This window comes from Pelophylax lessonae (assembly GCF_965119305.1).
Source record: "Pelophylax lessonae genome assembly, chromosome: 9".
In the NCBI taxonomy this organism is placed as follows: Eukaryota; Metazoa; Chordata; class Amphibia; order Anura; family Ranidae; genus Pelophylax; species Pelophylax lessonae.
The window spans coordinates 229,068,225-229,093,166 of record NC_138776.1 but is presented as its reverse complement, the minus strand read 5'-3'; the positions used below and the strand labels follow the sequence as shown (position 1 = coordinate 229,093,166).

The window sequence follows — 24,942 nt, the reverse complement described above, 5'->3', positions numbered from 1 at the left end:
TGGTCACTGGTCTGACCAGGTCCTCCCACCTCACTGCCCCAGAGCCCATGGTCACGTGCACAGCTCGGCATTGGGTCCACAATATGTAGACATGCAGATTATGTGGCAGCAGCAGTGAAGCATTTTCAATGCAACCTCAAAATCATCAAAGGGCAGCAGGAGAGCAGAGGCATGCCGTGTACAGTCTCGATGTCCTACTCCTTTCAGGGCTGCAGAAATTTTGTGTGTGCATGCCACTCAGACAGCGCTGGTCCTTTGTCTGAGATGACCGGATCCGGTAGGATGGGGATGGTGGGATTTAGATGAGGCAGGAAGTTTATCTAGAGTGAAGCACTTCTAGTTCTACCACATCTGGGACCCCTCACTACACATCCAGGGAGGGGGACAGGTCACACGGGCACACATACACTCCTCTTTCACACAGATCAGGAAATCATCATTACTAACATTCACCCACATACACCACTGACCTCCAGATTGCATTCTAGTCACTATTCGCACTAGTCTCACTTCACCTTTGGGTGACAGAATTATTGCTGCTCAAGTCTATTCTCCTCCTGAAAAACGCTGCTTTGTCCCAGAGAATCTCCGCACTGCTTTGCTCCAGGCATACCATTCTCCCAAGGCAACTGGTCACCCTGGGAAGAATCAGCTCATCTGGTTTATTTCTCAACAATTCTGGGGGCCTAGTCTACGCACTGATGTAACCGCCTTCATAGCCTCTTGTTCCGTGTGTGCTCAGAGTAAGACACCACGACACCTTCCAGTGGACCTCCTACGACCCATACCCAATGGAGAGAGGTCTTGGACCCACTTGTCTACAGATTTTATTGTTGATTTACCCAATGGTGGTTGATCGGTTCTTGAAGATGTCTCATTGTATTCGACATAAGAAGTTGCCTACCTCCAAAGAACTTGCATCCATTTTCACTCGGGAAATCTTTCAGTTACATGGGCTACCCAAGGTTATCATCTCTGACAGTTGTAGCCAGTTTGTGTCCAGGTTTTGGCGAGCCTTTTGTGCACAGTTGGGAATTCAGCTTTCCTTCTCCTTGGCGTATCACTCACTGTCCAATGGGGCTGCAGAATGAGCCAACCAGGCCTTGAAGCAGTTCCTATGTTGCTATATTTCTGACCACCATAACAACTGGTCAGACCTCTTACCTTAGGCGGAGTTTGCTCACATAGGGCTGGCAATGCTGCTTTTCAATTTTCTCAGTTTATGGAGAATTACGTTTCCAGCCATCCTTGTTGCCTGACACATTTGTTCCTCAAAGAATTCCTGCATTAGAGGATCATCTCCGTTCCACTTGGATGCAGGTCCAAGAGTCCTTGTGACATGCCAGTGATAGGTACAAACTCCATGCTGACCGCCAACACCTACCAGGTTGGGTAGAGGGCCTAGCTGTCACCTCATAACCTCCAACTCCATGTTCCCTCACTGAAACTGGCACAGCTGTATATTCAGCCTTTCCATATTCTCTGTAGGATCAACCCTGTGGCTTACACATTAGACCTTTATTCTAAGGTGCGTATTTTGAATGTATTTCACGTTTCCTTATTAAAACCTTTGTTGTGCAACCGCTTTACCGCCTCGGTACCACATCCTCACCCGCATCAGATTGAGAACCATGAGGAGTATGAGATACAATCAATCATTGACTCCCGTAGGTTCCGTGGGCACATACAGTACTTGTTCATTGGAGAGGGTACGGTCCAGAGGAACGCTCTTGGTTCTCATCCTCAGATGTACAGGCTCCTGTTCTCCTCCATGCTTTCCATAGATGTTTCCCCATCAAATCTGGTGCCCCTCAGAGGGGGAGGAGTCATTGAGGAGGGGGTATTGTCAGGTCTGGGCTCGCAGCAGCTCTCTTTTCTGTGCTCAGTCTGCTCAGCTGTTGGAAAATTGTCAGTACTCATTGTTTCCTCAGTGACTCAACTAGTTATTATCTGCTTGGCAGTCCTGCCTAAAGCCAGCCCCTTTTAGCTATTTAGGTTGCCTTGTTCATTCCTTTCCTGCCTTCGCCTTGTCAGGATATCCTGAGTTTCTTTGCTGTCTTCCTGTTAAAGTCTTTGCAAGGTTGACGTCTCTTCTGGTTCCGGATCGTGACCTTCTGCTTCTGACTACGCTGATTTCTGGCTCCCTGATCACTGGCTTGTCTGATTTCTTGTTTTGGCTTCCTAACCCTGGCTTATGTTTTGACTATGTTCTTGATCTGTACTATTTTTACTATTACATTAAAGGTTTGATTTTCACTGCATTTTCTGTCTTATCTGATTCATGGTGTTTCACAGAAGGATCATTATTGGTTGGCAACCTTCCTTGACCACTGTTGCAAGGGGAAAGTCTTTGATCTCATACCGCCCCCAGAGAAAGCAGAGGATGAAATATCCTGAGGACACCCTAAATAGGAGTTTATGTAATGCCTTTTATGACTCTGATAGATTACAGTTTCATGGAAAAGCTACTTTTGAGGCTTCTGTTGGTCAAACGAGGAGTGGTGGAGAAGAGGGCTGCCTCATTGATGCATTTCAACATTTTTTTTGTCCTCGGCGCCCAGAACTGTCAACTTCCATATCCTATTGGCAGCATCTGCATCAAATGGTGGGAGATTATCTAGGGGCGAAAACGGACATGGAAAGCTTTCCAGTCGACGATCCACTGGGTTACTGGGTCATGAGAATAGACCACTGGCCAGAACTTGCCCAGTTTATACAGTAACTGAGCTGCTGGACTGCCCTGCATCCAGCATGCTTTCTAAATGGGAATTTAGTGCTGCTGGAGGTTTTGTGACAGATAAAAGAGTGCGTATTTGTCCACAGACACCATTGATAGGCTGAAATTTATTCAAATGAATCATTCCTGGATTAGTAGCAGCTATCAAGCTCCTGATGCCGATGTCACTGATTTTGTGTTTTTGGAATGTGGAACCTATGCAAGACTGTCTAGTCTGCCTAGCTTTGTGGGTGTTGGTTTTATCTGGAAGACATGTTTTAGTATAGGTTTCATGGGCACAATTAACACCCAAGGACCAATTTTTCCGCACCTGTTTAACAGGTACATATCATTTAAATTTTTTATACCAAGGCCAATTTTTGGTTTCATCAAGAGTATCTCTATAGGGTTATGGTGTAAAGGCACTAACAACATTCAAAGCCCAATTTTTCCGCACCTGTTACTTCTATCCAAAGTCTGCAAAACAGGCACCAGGGTTTATCCAAAAAAATCTCTAATCTTGTTCCGAGTGCACTAAATCATGGCCTCATCATACAGACTGGCTCCCCAAGCCATTGCTTACAAAATAAAGAAAGCTTGCAGGGAAAATGTATTTTTTTTTTCTTTATGAATGTAATTTTTGTTGCAGCAGATTCTATATACGGTACAGATGTGTCACTTTACAGGCAGACTAAGAGGACTCCCAGGCACTATATTTAAAGAAATTTTTCATTTTTATTGTTTCATGTTAAGCATCATTAAATCACTGCTCACTTAACTTTTTATTTTTTTTATTTTTTTTGCATTGATTTATTTCCCCCAGGGCAGTGCCCAGGCCCTCCATACTCTTTGTATGCCCAATAACTTGCGTATATGCCTTCAAAATGGGCACTTTTGATTTTTCCAGTTCGGGTCCCATAGACTTGAATGGGGTTCCTTGTTCGGCTCCAAACTTTTGCAATGTTTGAAAGTTCTGGTGTGGACCGAACCAGAGGTTGTTCGGTCCATCTCTAGTGACAAGTTACATAAACATCTCAGGAAATGATTTAAAAACTTTGCTACATGAGCCTACCTGTTCATCGGTCTGATTGACATTATTATTCTTGAGCTTTTACTTCCTGTTTCGCTATTCCAAGCCACAAATTAACCACACAAGGAAAAGAACTTGAATATATTTCATTGAAGGTAGTATAGATTGGTTGTAGTTTATTTACAAGTTGAAGGTATAGGGCTACATTCAATTCAGTGATTACTGCTGTTTTCCATCAGCACATATCTTATATATACATACTTGTCATTACTTGTTTTCAGCATAAAATTCCATCTCAAGTTGCAAATTGATATTCTTTCTTGCGTTTGTAGTGGTATTTTAAAGCACTTTTCAAAATTTCTTTGAATCCTGTAGAGATGAATTGCAAGTTTGTGCTGACTCTGTTGACTGGGCTGGTTGAATCCATGTGCTTTGCGGGACTTATCTATGGATGGGCATCCTTGGTGTTTGTGCTGAAGAAGGAAAATTATTTTCAAGATCTTTGCCCAGATGCTACAAATCATACTACAAACTCTACTGACAGTGAGTATCCTGTAATATTCAATGTTCGCATGCTAGAGAGAGGAAGTCCTGATAAATCTCAAATAAGTTTATATTAAGTTATATAAATGCATTTTTGTGAATTATTTTGAAGTTTTCTAGTGTTTGATTTTTTTAATACGTTTTTCATTATACAAAAATGATATTTAAATAAACATGTAATGTAGCGTAAATCTAGGACACTCTAGTTTGCACAGCACCCTGAATGCTTACTAAACTAAGTTGAGCACTGTGACAAAAGGTGTATTAGATTTACCTAATGGTAAGTGGACATAGCTCAACAGGTTTGATTAAACCAGGATACACATGGTAAATAAGCCAGGATTTTATTGCCATTATGGCAAAAAAAAAAAAAAAATTTAATCTGAGAACTAAAATGGAAAATTGTATCAAATACTTAGTAATTTTTCTTTCCTGACAGCAATCCATGGCAGCATACATGTAATATAGCTCATTCCCTATATCCACCCACAAGACCTGTTTAAATCTATAAAAAGGAAAGCTAGAGCAACCTACCCCACTCTCCGTAAAAATAACAAGATCAAAAGGGAGTGTTCCTATGCTGCCATGGATTGGCGTCAGAAAAGGAAAATTATGGTTTTGATACAATTTTTCATTTTACACCAACATTGCAGCATAGATGTGATAAATAACAAGCTAAATAGGGAGGGCTAAAATGTGTAATCAATCCTAAATACAATGGAAGTTCATTTACATATGAGCCCCTGGATCTTCCCTGTAGCGCCTGAGGCAGGTGCACTGTGGCAACCAGCCTGCTGCTTTGCAGATGTCTCCATAAACATTTTGCATGAGCTGCCCTGAACCTTGAGGCGTAAAAATTGAGCTTGTACAACTTCTGTAGGCTCTTGCCTGGTCGCACTGTATGTTTTCTGGATGACTTTGCCACTCCAATAGGACAAGGTTTTGCTCTAGCTTCCCCTCCTAAACTTGACTGATGGTAACACAAACAGCATCCTGGAGCATGTTAACTAGGAAGTGGCTTGAAGGTAGGCCTTTTAGACACTTGGTACATCCAGCTTGTTAGGTTAGGTACTGTGTCTGCCAGAAAAGATGAAACTGCCACTTACTTTGTAACATAAAAACAAAAGCCACTTTGGGAACAAAGGTACTTGAGGAGCACAGGCACCAAGTTGTCCGGAAAGAAAAAGAAATGGGACTCTGCAGCCCTAAGTGCTTGCAAATACAATACTTTGCCTCTTGACGTTTTTGCCTGAAGTTGGCAAGGGATACTGCCTCTTAAATGACGTCCGACTGAGGACAGCTTTCTGATGTTGCAAATTTAGTCCTGGCAAGGAAATCCAGAACCAGAATAAAAACCCATTTGGGAACATGATTCCTCCTGAGAGCAGAGAGCAAAGTCTCAGAGCTGACCTCCTAAAGCGTTTTCCTGGTGGTTCACATGCCCATTTCCCCTAGAGAAGGGAACAGAAAGAGCAAGAAGGATTTTAAATATCCCTCCAAAGTACATACAAGTACATAAAAGTAGATAAAAAAATACAAAATATTTTATTAGTTATTTGACAATAAAACATACAACATATGAAATCCGTAAAATCCTTTTCTTTGAAGTTCATTGACAGATGCAGCTCTAAATTATTCTTGACCATTTGGTTAGGCTACCCCCTACAGGAGTAGGACACTAGGCAGGAAAAAATCTTTACCCTGCCTATGGGGCAGTCCCTGCTGGCATACACCCACTCACTTTGCTAGAGGATTCAGTTTTGTTGCAAGCAGTGTTTAGAAGAAAAAAAACCCACTCAGAAATAGAGGGATGGGTGCTGCATCTGTCAATGAACTTCAGAGAAAAGGATTTTACGGTAAGTCAAAAATCCAGTTTTCTCTATCGTTCATTGACAGACGCAGCTCCATATTCTTCTTGACCATTGGGACTTCCGAAAGCAGTATTTGCATGAGGGGTGGGAAAACAACGCAAAAAATAAACTTAATTCCCCAAGGGCTAAACTTAGCCAACCAGTGAACATGGAGCGCAACCAGGAACAAATGTAGCTCACCTAGAAAACATACACCCTCAAAGAGAAATGTTTCTCTTTTAAACAGCAGCCTGCAAAACCTTGCGGCCAAAAGAAACATCCGTGGATGCCAACACATCTACTTTACAGAATTTTGTGAACGTGTGCACAGACAACAAACTTGCCGCATTGCAAACTTGCATTACTAACACCTGATGGCGAAAAGCCCAAGAGGCACTCAGCACCCTAGTAGAATGTACCTTCACAGGGAAAGGTGGAACCTGACCCTTCAGCGAATAAGCTTGTACCACCATCTGCCTGATCCATCTGGATATGGTTGTCGCAGATGCAGCCAATCCCTTTCGAGGTCCTTCCGTTAGGACAAAAAGAGAGTCTGATTTCCTGAACTATTCAGTAGCTGCCAGGTAAACCCTAATTGCCCGAACCACATCCAAAGAATGCAAGGCAATTTCCTTGGGATGCTTGGGCTTAGGACAGAGTGAAGGCAGCACAATGTCTTCATTCAAATGGAAATCAGAAACCACCTTAGGAAGAAACAACTGATTAGGTCGAAGTACCATCTTATCTCTGTGGACCACCAGATAAACAGGATAACGCCGCCAATTCAGATACTCTGCGAGCAGAGGTAATAGCCACCAAAAAGACTACCTTCTGTGACAGTGTAAGCAGAGGAATCTCCTTAATGTTCCCAAAGGGAAGTTTTTGAAGAACAGACAGCACCAAGTTAAGATCCCATGGAGGTAACGGGGATTGTATCGGAGGAGCAATATGGCGAACCCTTTGAATAAAGTGCGAATCAATGAATGCTTAGCTAAAGGGCGCTGGAAAAATACAGAAAAAGCCGCCACTTGGCCTTTAATAGTACCCAAGGCCACCCGCTGTTCAACCCCTCTTCAGCGATTCAAACCGTGAGATGTACGATTTCCACGTATGATGATAGATCTTCTTAGAGGTCTATTTTCTAGCCTTTAACAGTGTAGGTATCACTGAGTCAGAAAGACCCCTATCCTTCAATACCTGGCTTTCAACAACCACGCCGTTAAAGCCAGCAATGGAAGATCGGCCCTTGAGACAGCAGATCTTCCCTGAGTGAAAGTTTTCAAGGAGCATTAGCTACCAACCTTACCAGATCTGCGTACCAAGACCAGCGAGGCCAGTCTTGTGCCACCGGAATGACCAGAATCCTTTCCACCTCTATTCTACGCAGAAGCTTCGGCTGGAGTTTCAGCGGAGAGAATGCATAGATCAGCCGATACTGACCCCAAGGAGCCACCAGTGCATCTGTGGCATCAGCCAGAGGATCCCGAGACCTGGCTACAAACCTCTGTACCTTCTTGTTGAGCCGAGATGCTAACAGGTCGATGTTGGATGTCCCCCACTGGACACACAGCAGGTAAAACACCTATGGGTGCAGGGACCATTCCCCCTGATCCAACACCTGACAACTCAGGTAATCTGCCTGCCAGTTCTCCACTCTTGGGATATGCACGGCGAAAAGGGCTGGAACAAAATGTTCTGCCCATTTCAGGATCCTGGCCACCTCCCCGGCCCCCAAGACACTCTTGGTGCCCCCTTGATGATTGACGTAAGCCACGGCCGTGGCATTGTCTGATTGAATCCGAACTGGACAACCCTGCAGAGAATTTGTCCAGTGACTCAGACAAAGCTTTATCGCTCTGAGTTCCAGAATATTGATTGGTAGTCTAGACTCCTCCACGGTCCAGGGCCCCTGGACACGCAGCTTCCCAATAGGGATGAGCTTCGAGTTCGAGTTGAAGCTAAGTTCTTCGATCATTCGTCGAATGATGGACAAATGTGCTTCTTCGCGGGAAATTTGAGCGCCCACCCATAATGCACTGCGCGCGCGCGTCACGTTATAGGATTGGCCAAAGCATGCACCCTGACCTCATGCTTTGGCCAATCAAATGATCTCTGCCATGATTGGACTAAAGGCAGGCTGGCTCTAGCCAAGCATGGCTCAGGAGCCAAGTTCACGCCCCACACTACATAAAGGTTGCTCGCGCAGCCGCAGCGTGTAGTGTCATTGTGCAGGCGATGAGACAGGGAGAGGGACCAGTGTGAGGCAGGGAGAGAGTAGCTTTTTTTGGAGTTTGTCAGACAGTGCAGAGACATTGCTAGCAGTGTAGGGAGGGCCAGGTACGTGTGTCATGCAGGGAGAGATTTCTTTCTTTACATCATAGCAGTGAAGCGCCAGTGAGTGATTCATTCCTAGCAGTGTAGGGAGGCCAGGTACGTGTGTCAGATAGGGAGAGATTTCTTTGTTTACATCATATCAGACAGTGCAGCGCCAGTCAGTGATTCATTCCTAGCAGTGTAGGGAGGCCAGGTACGTGTGTCAGATAGGGAGAGATTTCTTTGTTTACATCATATCAGACAGTGCAGCGCCAGTGAGTGATTCATTCCTAGCAGTGTAGGGAAGGCCATATATGTGTTTCGGGCAGAGAGAGATTTCTTTCTTTACATCGGATATCAGTGAGAGTATTGTTCATCGGTCAGTTGTGGAAAATTCTATAAGCATCACAGACCTATAGGATTATAGAACACATCAGATATCAGTCAGAGTATTGTTCATTGGTCAGTTGTGAAATATTCTATAAGCATTACAGATTATTCATCTATAGGATTATAGATTACATCAGATATCAGTGAGAGTATTATTCATCGGTCACTTGGGTACATCCTATAAGCAGCATCATATCAGGTCATTAAGTATCTATTGGTCAGTTGTGTATACCCTATATTGATCTGTATCGACATCATGTCCGAAAGGCTCACAGGCCACGAAAAGAGGGCAAGCAGCCTCTGTGTTCATTGTGAAAAGTGGTGGTCAAAGTCGACATAGTGCATCCTCTGCAGACGGGGAACACCCGTCCTTTATTTCTGGTGCTGCCCGTGCTGTTCAGCCACAACATGTCGAAGAGTTGGTGGAGTGGATCAATAAGCCGTCCTCATCCTCCTCGGCCTCTGACTCCCATGCTCACAGTAGTTTGCCTTCCACCGCAGCTGCCAAAGGGGCCCATTCCACAGGCTCCTTCTCCACAGCTACTCCTTCAGTTTCCCCACCATAGTGCACGGAGGAGTTACCTGAACTATTCTATCATACTGTCAGTGTCATGCTGCTGGAGGATGCACAGCAATTTTAAAGCTGTGATTTTAGTTCCCAGGTTGATGAAGGGAATAACGTGAGCTTAGAGAGAGGGGGTGACAATGACGGACAAGAAACCAGCAGTCATGTTGCCACAGCTGAAGCATATTGCCAAGTTTGCTCCAGTGACGAGAAGGGAGGGGATGGTGAGGTTACTGACTGTACTTGGGTGCCTGACAGGATAGAGGAGGAGAAGGGGGAGGATGAGGAGGACGCACAATTCCAACGAGGCAGGATGTTCTCCAGGGGCCGCCATAGCGGTAGCCAACCTATTGCGTCACAGCACAGAGCTCCACAGGTGCAGGGTGCTGCAAAATCCCTGCGGACTCCAAAAAGTTCATTAGTCTGGGCTTTTTTAGCACATGTGCAGTAGACAGCAGCATTGCTGTTTGCAACATCTGTCTAAAGCGGATCAAGCGTGGCCAGAACACCAGCCGCTTGGGCACCACATGCTTGACAAGGCATATGACAACCTGCCATAGGTGTGCGCAGCCTATTGCATTAGGGTGTGCACCCCAAAGTTTAAATACACATGCATGTGTTTGCCTACATGTATATGGCCCCGGTACATTACTCTCCCTGCTGGCAAAGTGAAATAGAAGTGTGTGGCACTTCTCTTATGGCAGAGCAGGTCCGAGGGAGATCTTTCCCATCTCCTCACTGGCAAACAGAGCGATAATGCTAATGTGCCCTAGGTGATTAGGGTGTGCCCAGGCACACCCGGCACACCCTGTGCGCACGCCTATGCAACCTGCTATGCAGTCTGTTGGCAACAGCACCTGAAAGAGGCACTAGATCAAAACAAGCATACATTACCTTGCTCCTCATCTGTGATCTCTAACCCTACTATACCTCATGCCTTCTCAAATACCAGCATTGAGAGGGATGATGGTATAGCAATGAGTAGCGCAGAGACTTGCACCCAATCTGCTAGCACAGTGGTTCTCAATTCCGGTCCTCGGGACCCACTAACAGGCCAGATTTTAAGTATTACCTTGGGGGATGCAGACTAGAATACTGCAATCACTGAGCAGCAAATTAGATCACCTGTGATGTAATTTAGTTATCTTGCAAACCTGGCCTGTTGGTGGGTCCCGAGGACCGGAGTTGGGAACCACTGTGCTAGCAGTACACCACCACTTGATTTGAGCAGCAGGCACTACCACAGTTTTTGAACCGTAGAAAGAAATACTGTCCTAGCCATCCACATGCTCAGCGTCCTAATGCTAGCTTGGCTAAATTGCTAGCATTACAGTTGCTGCCTTTTCATCTGGTAGACTTGGCTCCCTGTCGCAAATTTGTGGAATGTGCTGCACCACAGTGGCAGGTCCCAAAAGGCATTTCTTTTCACGTAAGGTCATGCCGGCTCTCTACCGTCATGCGGAAGGTAGTGTTTTGGCCTTGTTTGACAAAGTGGTCAGCAGGAAGGTGCACATTACTGCTGACTCTTGGTCCAGCAGGCATGGACAGGGACGTTACATTTCTTTCATGGCGCACTGGGTAACTCTGCTGGCAGATGGGAAGGATGCAGGACAGGGTTTGGTCTTGCAGCTTGTTTTGCCACCACGCCTCCAAAAACCTGGTGCTGGTTCTGCCACATCTGGCTACTCCACCACCTCCTCCTCCTCCTCTATTTCCTCTTCTGCTCAATTGTCCTCTGAAGCAGCAGTGCTCCCTAAGCGTTCAAGGGGCTACGCAAGCAGTCAGGCTAAAAGAAGCCATGCTGTGATTCAGTTGGTCTGTCTAGGGGATAGGACTCACACCGCTCCAGAGATTCTGTTAGCTCTGCAGGGGCAGGCTCAGAGATGGTTGACGCCATGACAGCTTGAGCCAGGAATGGTTGTATGCAACAATGGCACCAACCTTCTCTCCGCCCTCCGACAGGAACACTTGACACATGTTCCATGCTTGGCACATGTTCTGAATCTGGTAGTGCAGCGTTTCTTGAGCATATACTCGGGCTTCCAAGATCTCCTGAGGCAGGCCAGAAAAGTCTGTGGCCGTTTCTACCGTTCGTTCAATGCCAGTGCTCGCTTATCTGACATTCAAGGGGAATTCAACCTGCCCCCCAATCGCCTCATTTGTTACATGCCCACCAGGTGGAACTCAACGTTGGCAATGCTGCAGCAGCTGCACACAAAGCAGAGGGCCGTCAATCAGTACCTGTGCGAGTATGGCACAAGGACAGGGTCAGGGGAGCGTGGCTTTTTTTCGCCATGCCAGTGGCTTTTGATTAAGGATGCATGCATCGTCCTGTCATCATTTGAGGAGGCCACAAGGATGGTGAGCCGGGACAATGCATGCATCAGTGACACTATCCCGCTAGTCTACCTGCTGGAGCACATGCAGCCTGGAATCATGGACAGGGCACTTGAGGCAGAACAGCAGCAGGAAGAGGAGGACTTCCTTTCCTCACAAGTACCCCTTTATGCAGATATCATTCCTGCAGGGCCACAAAACACACAGGAGGAAGAGGAGGAGGAGGATGGGGATTTTGGCAGCATGGATGTAGAGGATAGCATTAGTGATGTCGCGAACCTAAAATTCGCCGTTCGCGAACGGCGAACGCGGACATCGGCAAATGTTCGCGAACCTGCGAACCGCCATAGACTTCAATAGGCAGGCAAATTTTAAAACACACAGGGACTCTTTCTGGCCACAATAGTGATGGAAAAGTTGTTTCAAGGGGACTTACACCTGGACTGTGGCATGCCGGAGGGGGATCCATGGCAAAACTCCCATGGAAAATTACGTAGTTGACGCAGAGTCGGGTTTTGATCCATAAAGGGCAGAAATCACCTAACATTCCTAAATTGTTTGGAATAACGTGCTTTAAAACATCCAGTGTGTGAATACAATCAGGTATGATGTTTTATCGGTCAAGTAGTGTAAGGGTTACGCCCGTCGCCCGCTTCACAGTGACAGACCAAACTCTGACAGACCAAACTCCCCGTTTAACAGTCAGTCAGTCCATTTGCACAACCGCAAACTCCCCATTTGCACAAGGTTGGATACCAAGCTAGCCATGTCCCGTTCCTTGTCCTCACTGACATCATTGAAGGTCTTTTCCTCCACCCAGCCACGTACAACACCAAGGGTCCCCGAAAGGTGAGAACAAGCCCCCTGGGACGCCTGCTGTGGCTGGTATTCCACCTCCTCAAAGCCACCTTCCTCCTCTGACTTCTCTTCTTCAGACTCCTGCCTCTGCGTTGCCACAGGTCCAGCAATTGACAACGACAAGGCTGCTTCTGGTGGTGATGGGGACCACAACTCTTCCTCTTCATGCTCATCTACAGCCTGATCCAGTACTCTTCGCAGGGCACGCTCCAGAAAAAACGCATATGGAATGAGGTCGATGATGTTGCCTTGGGTTCGACTGACCACCAGGTTTGTCACCTCTGCAAAAGGACGCATGAGCCTGCAGCCATTGTTCATGAGCATTCAGTAATGCGGCCAAAAAATACCCAGCCCAGAATGAAAGAAAATGAATGTTTTTTCTATGAAAAATTATCCCGCGGATCGCTTTTGGTCTGTTCACAATGAAGCAACGACCTTATCATCTGGGGTGTGCCAACACACTCCTAGAGGTGATCGCTTCATTGTGATACGCAAGCCCCTTCACCACGACAAGGTAACGATCACGAAGGGGAATTGACACATGTATGTGCCTTTTTTTTTGTTTTTTGTTTTTTTGCAGCCACAGTGTAGCACCAGAGGCCAGAAAAATTAGGCATGTACACATGAATGAAAAAGTAGGTATTGTTGCAGCCGCTGCTGTAGCAGCGGCCTGAAAAATTGAGGTTTTCAAGGCAGAAAGTGCACTAAAACATTGCGGCTTGAACCGTAGTTGGTGGCGGAGACGTCACGTAAGTCATCCGGCATGCAGAGAATGATTAAATACAGCAGCGTGTGGACCATTTTTAGCCCAAGGCATCTCAGTCATCACCAGGCCTTTTTTAGTCAAATGCATCCCCCACTGTCAGTCCCTTCGGGATCCATGCCTCATTCATCTTAATAAACGTGAGGTAATCAAGACTTTTTTGACCTAGGCGACTTCTCTTCTCAGTGACAATACCTCCTGCTGCGCTGAAGGTCCTTTCTGACAGCACACTTGAAGCGGGGCAGGCCAGAAGTTCAATGGCAAATTGGGATAGCTCAGGCCATAGGTCAAGCCTGCACACCCAGTAGTCAAGGGGTTCATCGCTCCTCAGAGTGTCGATATCTGCAGTTAAGGCAAGGTAGTCTGCTACCTGTCGGTCGAGTCGTTCTCTGAGGGTGGACCCCGAAGGGCTGTGGTGATGCGTAGGACTAAAAAAGCTCTGCATGTCCTCCATCAACAAGACGTCTGTAAAGCGTCCTGTCCTTGCCGGCGTGGTTGTGGTGGTAGGAGGATTACTTTCACCTCTTCCCCTGTTGTATTCCCGTTGTGCTGTGACATCACCCTTATATGCTGTGTAAAGCATACTTTTCAACTTATTTTGTAGCTGCTGCATCCTTTGCGACTGCCGGTAATTGAGTAACATATCAGAGACTTTCTGCTTATAACGGGGGTCTAGTAGCGTGGCCACCCAGTACAGGTCGTTCTCCTTCAGCCTTTTTATACGAGGGTCTCTCAACAGGCATGACAGCATGAAAGACCCCATTTGCACAAGGTTGGATGCCGAGCTACTCATGTCCAATTCCTCGTCCTCACTGATGTCATTGAAGGTGTGTTCTTCCCCCCAGCCACGTACAACACCATGGGTACCAGATAGGCGACAACGAGCACCCTGGGATGCCTGCTGTGGTTGGTGTTCCTCCTCCTCAAAGCCACATTCCTCCTCTGACTCCTCTTCCTCAGACTCCTCTTCCAGTGTTGCCGCAGGTCCAGCAAGCGATGGTAAGGCTGTTTCTGGTGGTGGTGATGGTGACCACAACTCTTCCTCTTCCTCTTCACGCTCATCTACGGCCTGATCCAGCACTCTTCGCAGGGCACGCTCCAGGAAAAAAACATATGGGATGATGTCGCTGATGGTGCCTTCGGTGCGACTGACTAGGTTTGTCACCTCCTCAAAAGGACGCATGAGCCTACAGGCATTGCGCATGAGCGTCCAGTAACGTGGCAAAAAAATACCCAGCTCCGCAGAGGCTGTCCTAGCACCCCGGTCATACAAATACTCGTTGACCGCTTTTTCTTGTTGGAGCAGGCAGTCGAACATTAGCAGTGTTGAATTCCAACGTGTCAGGGCTGTCGCAAATCAAGCGCCTCACTGGCATGTTGTTTCGCCGCTGAATATCTGCAAAGTGCGCCATGGCCATGTAGGAACGCCTGAAATGGCCACACACCTTCCTGGCCTGCTTGAGGACATCCTGTAAGCCTGGGTACTTCTGCACAAAGCGTTGCACAATCAGATTCAACACATGTGCCATGCACGGCACATGTGTCAACTTGCCCAAATTCAATGCCGCCAACAAATTGCTTCCGTTGTCACACACCACTTTGCCGATCTCCAGTTGGTGCGGGGTCAGCCACTGATCCACCTGTGCGTTCAGGGCGGACAGTAGTGCTGGTCCAGTGTCACTCTCTGCTTTCAGGCAAGTCAACCCCAAGACAGCGTGACACTGTCGTATCTGGCATATGGAATAGCCCCTGGGAAGCTGGGGGGGTGCAGTTGGTGTGGAGCAAGACGCAACAGCAGAAGAGGACTCAGCCGAGGAGGTTAGCAAACAGGATGCAGTAGGAGGAGTAGAGGAGGTGGCAGCAGGCCTGCCTGCAAGTCGTGGCGGTGTCACCAACTCCTCTGCAGCAGAGCCACGCATTCCATGCTTGGCAGCCGCCAGCAGGTTTACCCAATGCTCAGTGTAAGTGATATACTTGCCCTGACCGTGCTTTGCAGACCAGCTATCAGTGGTCAGATGGACCCTTGCCCCAACACTGTGTGCCAGACGTGACATGATTTTCTTTTCCACAATAGAGTACAGGTTGGGGATTGCCTTTTGTGAAAAATAATTTCGGCCGGGTACCTTCCACTGCGGTGTCCCAATAGCGACAAATTTTTTGAAGGCCTCAGACTCCACCAGCTTGTATGGTAAAAGCTGGCGGGCTAAGAGTTCCGACAAGCCAGCTGTCAGACGCTGGGCAAGGGGGTGACTCTGTGAGATTGGCTTCTTACGTTCAAACATTTCCTTGACAGACACCTGACTCAACTCAGCAAAGGCAGCAGCAGCAGGTACAACATCATCATCATCATCACAATGTACGTCCATGTGTATAATGCTGCCTGACTGAGACATATCCCCGTTATCTACATCCTCTGGCACTAATAGTTGCGCATCACTTATTTCTTCCAACTGATGTGAAAATAACTCCTCTGACGGATCAAGTGAAGCGGCTGTGGTGCTAGTGTTGGTGGTGGTGCCGGCGGGCTGGCGAGTGGTAAATTGAGAGGTTCCCGAAGCTGAGCTGGAGGAGGATGGTGCATTAAGGTTCCGAGCGGAAGCTGTAGACGATTGGGTGTCCTGTGTAAGCCAGTCAACTATGTCCTCAGAATTTTTTGAGTTCAGGGTCTGTGGTGGCCTCTGAACACTGGGCATTATTCTACGGCCTAAGGAAATCACAGCACCACGACCACGACGGCCCTTGCGGGGTGGCCTACCTCTGCCTGTCATTTTTTTTTTTAATGTGTTGTACTATGAGTGCAAGGTGCTGTGCCACCCTATAGGAGCGTTGGGCAGTGGGTACAGTACACTCTGTGGGCCTGACAGTCACTGGCACCCAGGCAACTACAATTATAAAAAAAATATATATTTTTTTACTTTGCAAGCTGCTGTGCCACCTTATATATCAGTGGTGGGTGGGCAGTGGCACAGTACACTCTCTGTGGACCTGACAGTCACTGGCACCCAGGCAACTGCAATTATAAACAAAATATATATTTTTTTACTTTGCAAGCTGCTGTGCCACCTTATATATCAGTGGTGGGTGGGCAGTGGCATAGTACACTCTCTGTGGACCTGACAGTCACTGGCACCCAGGCAACTGCAATTATTAACAAAATATATATTTTTTAACTTTGCAAGCTGCTGTGCCACCTTATATATCAGTGGTGGGTGGGCAGTGGCACAGTACACTCTCTGTGGACCTGACAGTCACTGGCACCCAGGCAACTGCAATTATAAAAAAAATATATATTTTTTTACTTTGCAAGCTGCTGTGCCACCTTATATATCAGTGGTGGGTGGGCAGTGGCACAGTACACTCTCTGTGGACCTGACAGTCACTGGCACCCAGGCAACTGCAATTATAAAAAAAATATATATTTTTTTACTTTGCAAGCTGCTGTGCCACCTTATATATAAGTGGTGGGTGGGCACGCAGTGGCACTGCAGTGGGCACAGTACACTCTGTGGACCTGACAGTTACTGGCAGCCCAGGCAACTGCAATAATAAAAAATATTTTTTTTTTCAAATTGCAACACGATGCTGTGCCACCGTATATATATCAGTGGCGGGCTGTGCACTGCAGTGGGTACAGTGCACTCTGTGGACCTGACACAGCACTCACTGCAATTATGACAGAGGAAAAAAAAAATATTTTTTAAAATGCAAGGTACTGTGCCTGTGCCACCCGAAATGAGTGTGGTGTGCACACAGTACAGTCTGTGGTGGGTCTGTGGCCTCTCACACACAGCGGGCAGGCAACTGCAGTGTACAATATATATATATATATATATATATATATATATATATATAAATGAAAAACTCAATTACCAGCCCTTAAAAGGGCTTTTGGGGACACTATATATATAAATATATATAAAAAAAAAAATTACACAAATACCAGCCCTTAGAAGGGCTTTTTGGGGTGCTGTCAGGATGCTGTCCTTACAGCAGTAGTGGACCAAGAACACTGCAAGACCAGGAACACTGACTAACTGTCCCTAGCTTAACAGCAGCAGCAGCAGCAGCTCTCCCTGCTCTCACTAACACACACTGCTTCAGAATGATCTAAGATGGATGCTGCCCTTGCTTATTTATAGGAGGTGGGAGGGTGTGGGAGGGAGGTATGCTGATTGGCTGGAAATGTGCCTGCTGACTGTGAAGTTCAGGGTCAAAGTTTGCCTCAATGATGTATTATAGGGGGCGGACCGAACATCGCATATGTTCGCCCGCAGCGGCGAACGCGAACATGCTAAGTTCACCGGGAACTGTCCGCCGGCGAACAGTTCGGTACACCTCTAGATAGCATACAGCCGTCTTCAAGGGATGGTTTTGATTCCCCAGAAACTCCAGGAGTTGTACATGGTCTGGGAGAGGTTGCTCCTGCTGACAATGTCATCCTTAGTGACCCAGAGGACTCAGAAGCTCATGCTTCTTCCAACTTACGTTGCATGGGCTCCCTGATTCTGCAAAGCCTGCAAAAGGACCCGAGGATTTGTGCTATCAAGGAGAGGGATAATTACTGGTTGGCAACCATTCCTGATCCACGTTACAAGGGTAAAGTTGCAGAGCTCATTCTGCCTTCACAGAGGGAGCAGAGGATAAAACATCTTGAAGAGGCCTTGAAAAAAATTTGTGTATCACCTTTCCAAACACTGGGAGGTCAATATTCTCTGGACGTGTTTCTGAGGCTTCGTTCAGCCAAAGGAGGAGCGGTGGAGAAGGTGGCTGGCTGACCAATGCCTTTAAACAGTTATTTTGTCCTCAGCAGCACCCAGGGCTGTTAGGTTTAAGCAACCATCGGCAGCGTCTCCATCATATGGTGCATGATTATCTAGGCGCAAGAGCAGACTTGGAGACCTTTGCAGCTCCGCATCCACTGGCTTACTGGTTCTTGAGGATGGACCACTGGCCAGAACTTGCTCAATATGCAATGGAGCTACTGGCCTGTCCTGCTTCCAGCGTGCTTTCCGAACGGACGTTCAGTGCTGCTGGAGGTTTTGTGACGGACAAAAGAGTGTGTCTGCCCACAGACTCTGTTGATCAGCTGACTTTCATCAAAATGAACCAGTCCTGGATCAACAAGCGCTATCAAGCCCCTGATACTGATGTAACAGATTGAATTTTCTAGGTGTCTGCCATCCCTTGAAGACTGCATATGCTGCCTATCCTATTCCTCCACCTTGATTCTGCTAGCTTCCAAGAATGTTTTTGGTTTAGGTCACTACCAAACCCCAAGACCTAATTTTTCTGCACTTGTATGACAGGTGCATACAATTTAAATGTTGTATGTCATTTTTAACAGCAGGCCCTGTCCCTGTGCCCTGCTAACTGTGAGGGGTTACGGTGTTCAGGCACCACAAACACCAAAGGCCCAATTTTTGGCACCTGTGTAGCACATGCGATTTTAAATTTGCATTGAATTCTTACCAGCAGGTCCTGTTCCTGCACCCAGCAAGAGTAACTGCGAGGCCTTGGTTACGGTTTTCAGGCACCACCTTCCGCAAAGGCCCAATTTTTGGAACTTGTATAGCACATACATTTTCAAATTTGCATGGAATTCTTACCAGCAGGTCCCATTCCTGCACCCAGCAAGAGTAACTGCGAGGCCTTAGTAACGGTGTTCAGCAGGCACCGCCTTCCGCAAAGGCCAACTTTTTGGCACTTGTATAGCACATGCGATTTCAAATTTGCATGGAATTCTTACCAGCAGGTCCGATTCCTGCACCCAGCAAGAGTAACTGCGAGGGGTTACGGTGTTCAGGCACCATCAACAAGCAAGGCCCAATTTTTCTGCACCCGTATGACAAGTACATTTGATTTGAAATTTATATGTATATTTGTATATGACATTTTTTGCTTTAGAAATGTCAGTATAGCTGCAGCAGTCTACATACATCGTAAAGATGCACTACTTTAAAGGCACATTCAGGGGACCCCCCCCAGGCACGATATTTGAAGTTATTTTTTATTTTTATAGTTTCACTATAAGCCTCATTAAAATCAGTGCTCCTTTAAAAACGATCATTTTTAAAAACTTTTTTTTCATTGCTACATGTTCCCCAGGTCAGGACCTGGACCCCCATACACTTTTTTGGGGCAATAACTTGCATTTAAGCCTTCAAAATGAGGCCGTTTGATTTTCAAAGTTCGAGTCCCATAGACTTCAATGGGGTTCGTTTGTTCGAACAAACTTTTCCTCTGATCGCGGTGTTCTGGTGTAAACCGAACCGGGGGTGTTCGGCTCATCACACACACACACACATACACACACACAAAGCATCAACTCAGCTGGGGTGCCCCCATAGCAAATTACTTGCTGTGGGGGTGCTCAGCAGGAGGGAGGGGCCAGGAGCACCAAGGAGAGACCTGAGAAGAGAAGGATCTGGGCTGCTCTGTGCAAAACCACTGCACAGGGCAGGTAAGTATGACAAGTTTGTTATTTTGAAACAAAAAGAAAACAAGACTTTCATGTAACTTTAAAAATAAATCCCAAATACTCTACTGAGAATTCATCTCAGTATTAAAGTGCTGCAAATAATAAACCAAGTTTACATATACAGTACATGCATAATTAACCACTTTTACTTCCATACAGATCAGTTACACCCCCTTCCTGCCCAGACCAATTTTCAGCTTTCAGCGCTCTCACACATTGAATGACAATTACTCAGTCATGCAACGCTGTACCCAATCAAAATTTTTTATCATTTTTTTCACACAAATAGAGCTTTCTTTTGGTAGTATTTAATCACCACTGGGTTTTTTATTTTTTGCGATATAAGTGAAAAAAGAGCGAAAATTTTGAAAAAAAACACATTTTGTTTTAGTTTCTATTATACAATTTTGCAAATAAGTATTTTTTTTCATAAATTTTGGCCAAAATTTATACTTCTACATATCTTTGGTAAAAAATAACCCAAATTAGTGGTTATTATTTAGTCTGTGTGAAAGTAATAGAGTCTACAAGCTATGGTGCCAATCATTGAAAATTGATCACACCTGATGTACCGACGGCCTATCTCATTTCTTGAGGGCCTGAAATGTCAGGACAGTACAAATACCCCCCAAATGACCCCTTTTTGGAAAGTAGACATTGCAGGGTATTTAGTAAGAGGCATAGTGAGTTTTTTGAAGTTGTAATTTTTTCCCACAATTCTTGGGAAAATGAAGAAATAATTTTTTTTTTACATAAAATTGTCATAATTACAAGTTATTACTCACACACAGTATATGCATACTGGCAATTACACCCCAAAATACATTCTGCTACTCCTCCTGAGTATGGCAATACCACATGTGTGAGACTTTTACACAGCCTGGCCACATACAGAGGCCCAACATGCAGGGACCACCGTCAGGTGTTCTAGGAGCATAAATTATACATATCATTTCTAGGGCTGCAGATAGATACTCAGGTACACTGATCAGCTTCAGAAAGGCACTCGGGTACTCCGATGAGCTTCAGAGAGGCACTTGGGTATTCTGATGGGCTAGAGACAGGTACTCGGGTAATCTGATGGGGTGCAGATAGGTACTCGGACACTCTGGGCTGGAGACAGGTACTAGGTTACTCTAATGACAGGTACTCGGGTACTCCGATGACAGGTACTCAAAGTACCTGAATACCTGTCATCAGAGTACCTGAGTACCTGTCTCCAGCCCATCAGAGTACCTGATTCCTGTCACCAGCCCATTAGAGTACCCGAGTACCTGTCATCAGAGTACCTGATGGCCTGGTGACAGGTACTTGTGTACTTCGATGACAGGTACTCGGATACTCCGATGACAGGTACTCGGGTACTCCGATGACAGGTACTTGAGTAATCCGATGACAGGTACACAAAGTACCCGAGTACCTGTCATCAGAGTACCCGAGTACCTGTCATCAGAGTACCCAAGTACCTGCCACCAGCCCATCAGAGTACCCGAGTACCGGTCATCAGAGTACCTGATGGGCTGGTGACAGGTACTCGGGTACTTTGATGGGCTAGTAACAGGTGCTTTGATGGGCTAGTGACAGGTACTTTGATGGGCTACTGACAGTCCTCTTTATTGGAGGGGGGGGCAATCAGTGTGTTTTGGGGTGCACTGTAATTGGTAACTAGCAGTTACCGCAATCTCCTCCTCACACAGGATTAGTGTGTGAGGAAGAGAACACGGTGACAGCTAGTTACCATGTTCTCTGTTGACATTCTGTGACCGGCTGTGATTGACAGCCGGTCACGTGGTAAAAAGCCAATTTCATTGGCTCTTTACCTAGATCGGGGATGGGCTCTGTCCGAGGGACGAGCCTCGTCCACCATCGCCGCTCTCGGGGGCGCGCAGTAGCGGCAAGAGCGGGCCACTGTCATATCACGTCGGCCCCGATTGAGGAGCACTTCCTGCCACTGTCATTTTTCAATGACGCGGTATGGAAGTGGTTAAATAGTGATAAATATTAAAGTTCATGTGTTAAATAATGTCCATCAGTCATGACTTCTAGTGATTTCCATACCGTGTCACTTGATGTTGACACATAAGAACTATTTGCTCCACCTGATGTGCGTTCCACTATGCTTAACACACCATGTGCAATGGCCGCTCACCTTAATTTCAGACCTGTATTCTCATACATGTCTACAAAACGTCAGTGCAATTACTCCTTCCTGGGTCTTTTCCACTTCCAGACTCCTCTGTTCCACTCTTCTACTTCCTGAAGGTCCCTCTCCTCTTTAGTCCAGAGGGCACAGCCCATGGTTACTGACAAGAATGTCAAACTTCAATTCATCTGAACACTTTCCAACAGATCATTTTAAAAGCATTTTGGCTCAGAGAAGACAGTGGCATTTCTAGATCATGTTCAGATGTGGCTTCTTCTTTGCATGATAGAGCTTTACCATGCTCACAGACAGTGGTTTGTGAACGTATTCCCAAGCCCATGAAGTGATGTCCATCACAGAATCATGCCTGTTTTTAATGCAGTGCCGTCTGAAGGCCCGAAGATCACAGGCATCCAATATTGAATTTTGGCCTTGCATTGTACACAGATATTTCTTCAGATTACCAGAATCTTTTGATAATATTAAGTACTATTGATGATGATATATTAAAGTCTGCAATTTTAGGTTGAGGATCATTATTCTGAAATTGCTTGATACATTTTTAAAAGCAGCTTTTCTCAGAATGATGAACCTCTTACCCATTGTTACTTCTGAGACATCATGACTCTAAATTGCTCTTTTTATATCCAATCCTGTTACTGACTTGTTGCCAATTACCTAATTAGTTGCAAAACGTCACCAACTCCAGGGGGTATTGGCTCCACCTCTACCATCACAGGATGTTGTTTCAAGGTAGTAGGACCAGGCATGGAACCCATATCACAGTAGCCACACCAAGCTGACAGTAGACCTCTATCTACAGGCTTTTATAGTCTTTGGCCACCTCCAGAGCCAAATAGAAGTATGCTTGCTGAATATTTCCAGAGAGAAAGGTGCCAGGACACATGGCCAATGTCCATGGTCTTCATGAGGGGTCATCTTCTAGATGAAATGGCTAGCTTGTATATCTCCAACCTGGGTCTCAGTGCGTTGCATCAGCTGGGGGCAGGTAAAGTGGTTTTGTAACCCTAAAATAAAAAAAAAATTAAAAAATGCTCCTGATCCTTTAAGCACGAAATATAGCATAGTGCTTTTGTCATGTCAGTTTTCCCTTTCTATGTTGTACAATACCTGCTAGATCCTGCATGTTCCTGTCTTCCCCTCTGTAAACTGACCATGTTTATCCTGGCTGTTGATCTCTGATAGCGTAGTCAGATTACATGCCTCTGTCATCCAGCTATCTACCCAGCATCTCAGCATCTCCCTCTTGCTTTCGCCTTGTTTTTTTCCACAGTCAAATGTGTGAGCCGATCTCCTCCCTGCCCCTCCCCTCTCCTCCTGACTAGATAAAGCATTGCTATTCCCCCAAAACTACTCCTCCCCTCCTCTTAGTTAACCAGTTCTCACCCAGGCCAATTTTGACTTGTCTCTCCTACATGTAAAAATCTGTATTTTTTTTATTTTATTTTTTTGCTAGAAAATTACCCCCAAACATTATATATTTTGTCAAGAGAGGCCCTAGAGAATACAATAAAATATTTTCTTTTTTGTCATACTGTATTTGCGCAGCGGTTTTTCAAACTCAATTTATTGGAAAAAAAAATACACTTTAATTGCTTTTTTTTTTGCACACAAACACTATATAATACGCAATTTTTTGTTAAATATAAAGGATGATGTGCTGGGTAAATAGATACCAAACATGGCACACTTTAAAATTGCGTACGCCAATGGAATGGTGTCAAACTATGGTACCTAAAAATCTCTATTAGCGACACTTTAAAAGCCTTTACAGGTTACCAGTTTAGAATTATACAAGAGGACTGGTGCTACAATTATTGCTCTCTCTCTGACATTCACAGCAATATCTCACAATCACCGTTTACATATGCATGCGCAACTTACATACAGTATCTCACAAAAGTGAGTACACCCCTCATATTTTTGTAAATATTTTATTCTATCTTTTCATGTGACAACACTGAAGAAATGACACTTTGCTACAATGTAAAGTAGTGAGTGTACAGCTTGTATAACAGTGAATTTGCTGTCCCCTTAAAATAACTCAACACACAGCCATCAATGTTTAAACGGCCGGCAACAAAAGTGAGTACATCCCTAAGTTAAAATGTCCAAATTGGACCCAAAGTGTGAATATTTTGTGTGACCATCATATTTTCCAGCACTACCTTAACCCACCAGAGCGTCACAGGTTGCCACTGGAGTCCTCTTCCACTCCTCCATGAGGACATCAGGGAGCTGGTGGATGTTAGAGCTTGCACTCCTCCACCTCCCGTTTGAGGATGCCACACAGATGCTCAATAGGGTTTAGGTCTGGAGACTTGCTTTGTCAGTCCATCATCTTTACCCTCAGCTTCTATACCAAGGCAGTGGTTGTCTTGGAGGTGTGTTTGGGGTCGTTATCATGTTGGAATACTGCCTTGTGGCCCAGTCTCCAAAGGGAGGGGATCATGCTCTGCTTCAGTATATCACAGTACATGTTGGCATTCATGGTTCCCTCAATTAACTGTAGCTCCCCAGTGTCGGCAGCATCCATGCAGCCCCAGACCATGACACTCCCACCACCATGCTTGACTGTAGGCAAGATGCAATTGTCTTTGTATGCCTCACCTGGTTGCCGTCACACATGCTTGACACCATCTGAACCAAATAGGTTTATCTTGGTCTCATCAGGTATTCCATGTCCTTAGTCTGCTTGTATTCAGCAAACTGTTTTCCGGGCTTTCTTGTGCATTATCTTTAGAAGAAGCTTTCTTCTAGGATGACAGCCATGCAGACCAGTTTGATGCAGTGTGTGGCGTATGGTCTGAGCACTGACAGGCTGACCCCCCACCCCATCAACCTCTGCAGCAATGCTGGAAGCACTTATACGTCTATTTCCCAAAGACATTCTCTGGATCTGACGCTGATCTTGTGCACTCAACTTCTTTGGTCG

The 24,942-nt window shown here is 45.8% G+C and overlaps 1 protein-coding gene across 2 annotated transcripts in view; it reads left to right on the top strand.

The window, feature by feature from the left end:
• The first annotated feature begins 4,102 nt into the window (after positions 1-4,102).
• The window catches only part of SLC43A3 (solute carrier family 43 member 3), a 242,619-nt gene continuing 221,779 nt past the window's right edge, over positions 4,103-24,942 (top strand). For both annotated transcript variants that reach the window (XM_082268265.1, XM_082268266.1), the window contains exon 1: positions 4,103-4,289. In XM_082268265.1, coding sequence (XP_082124391.1) covers positions 4,124-4,289 — 166 coding nt within the window. In that variant the 5' untranslated portion in view covers positions 4,103-4,123. The remainder of the gene's footprint in view (positions 4,290-24,942) is intronic.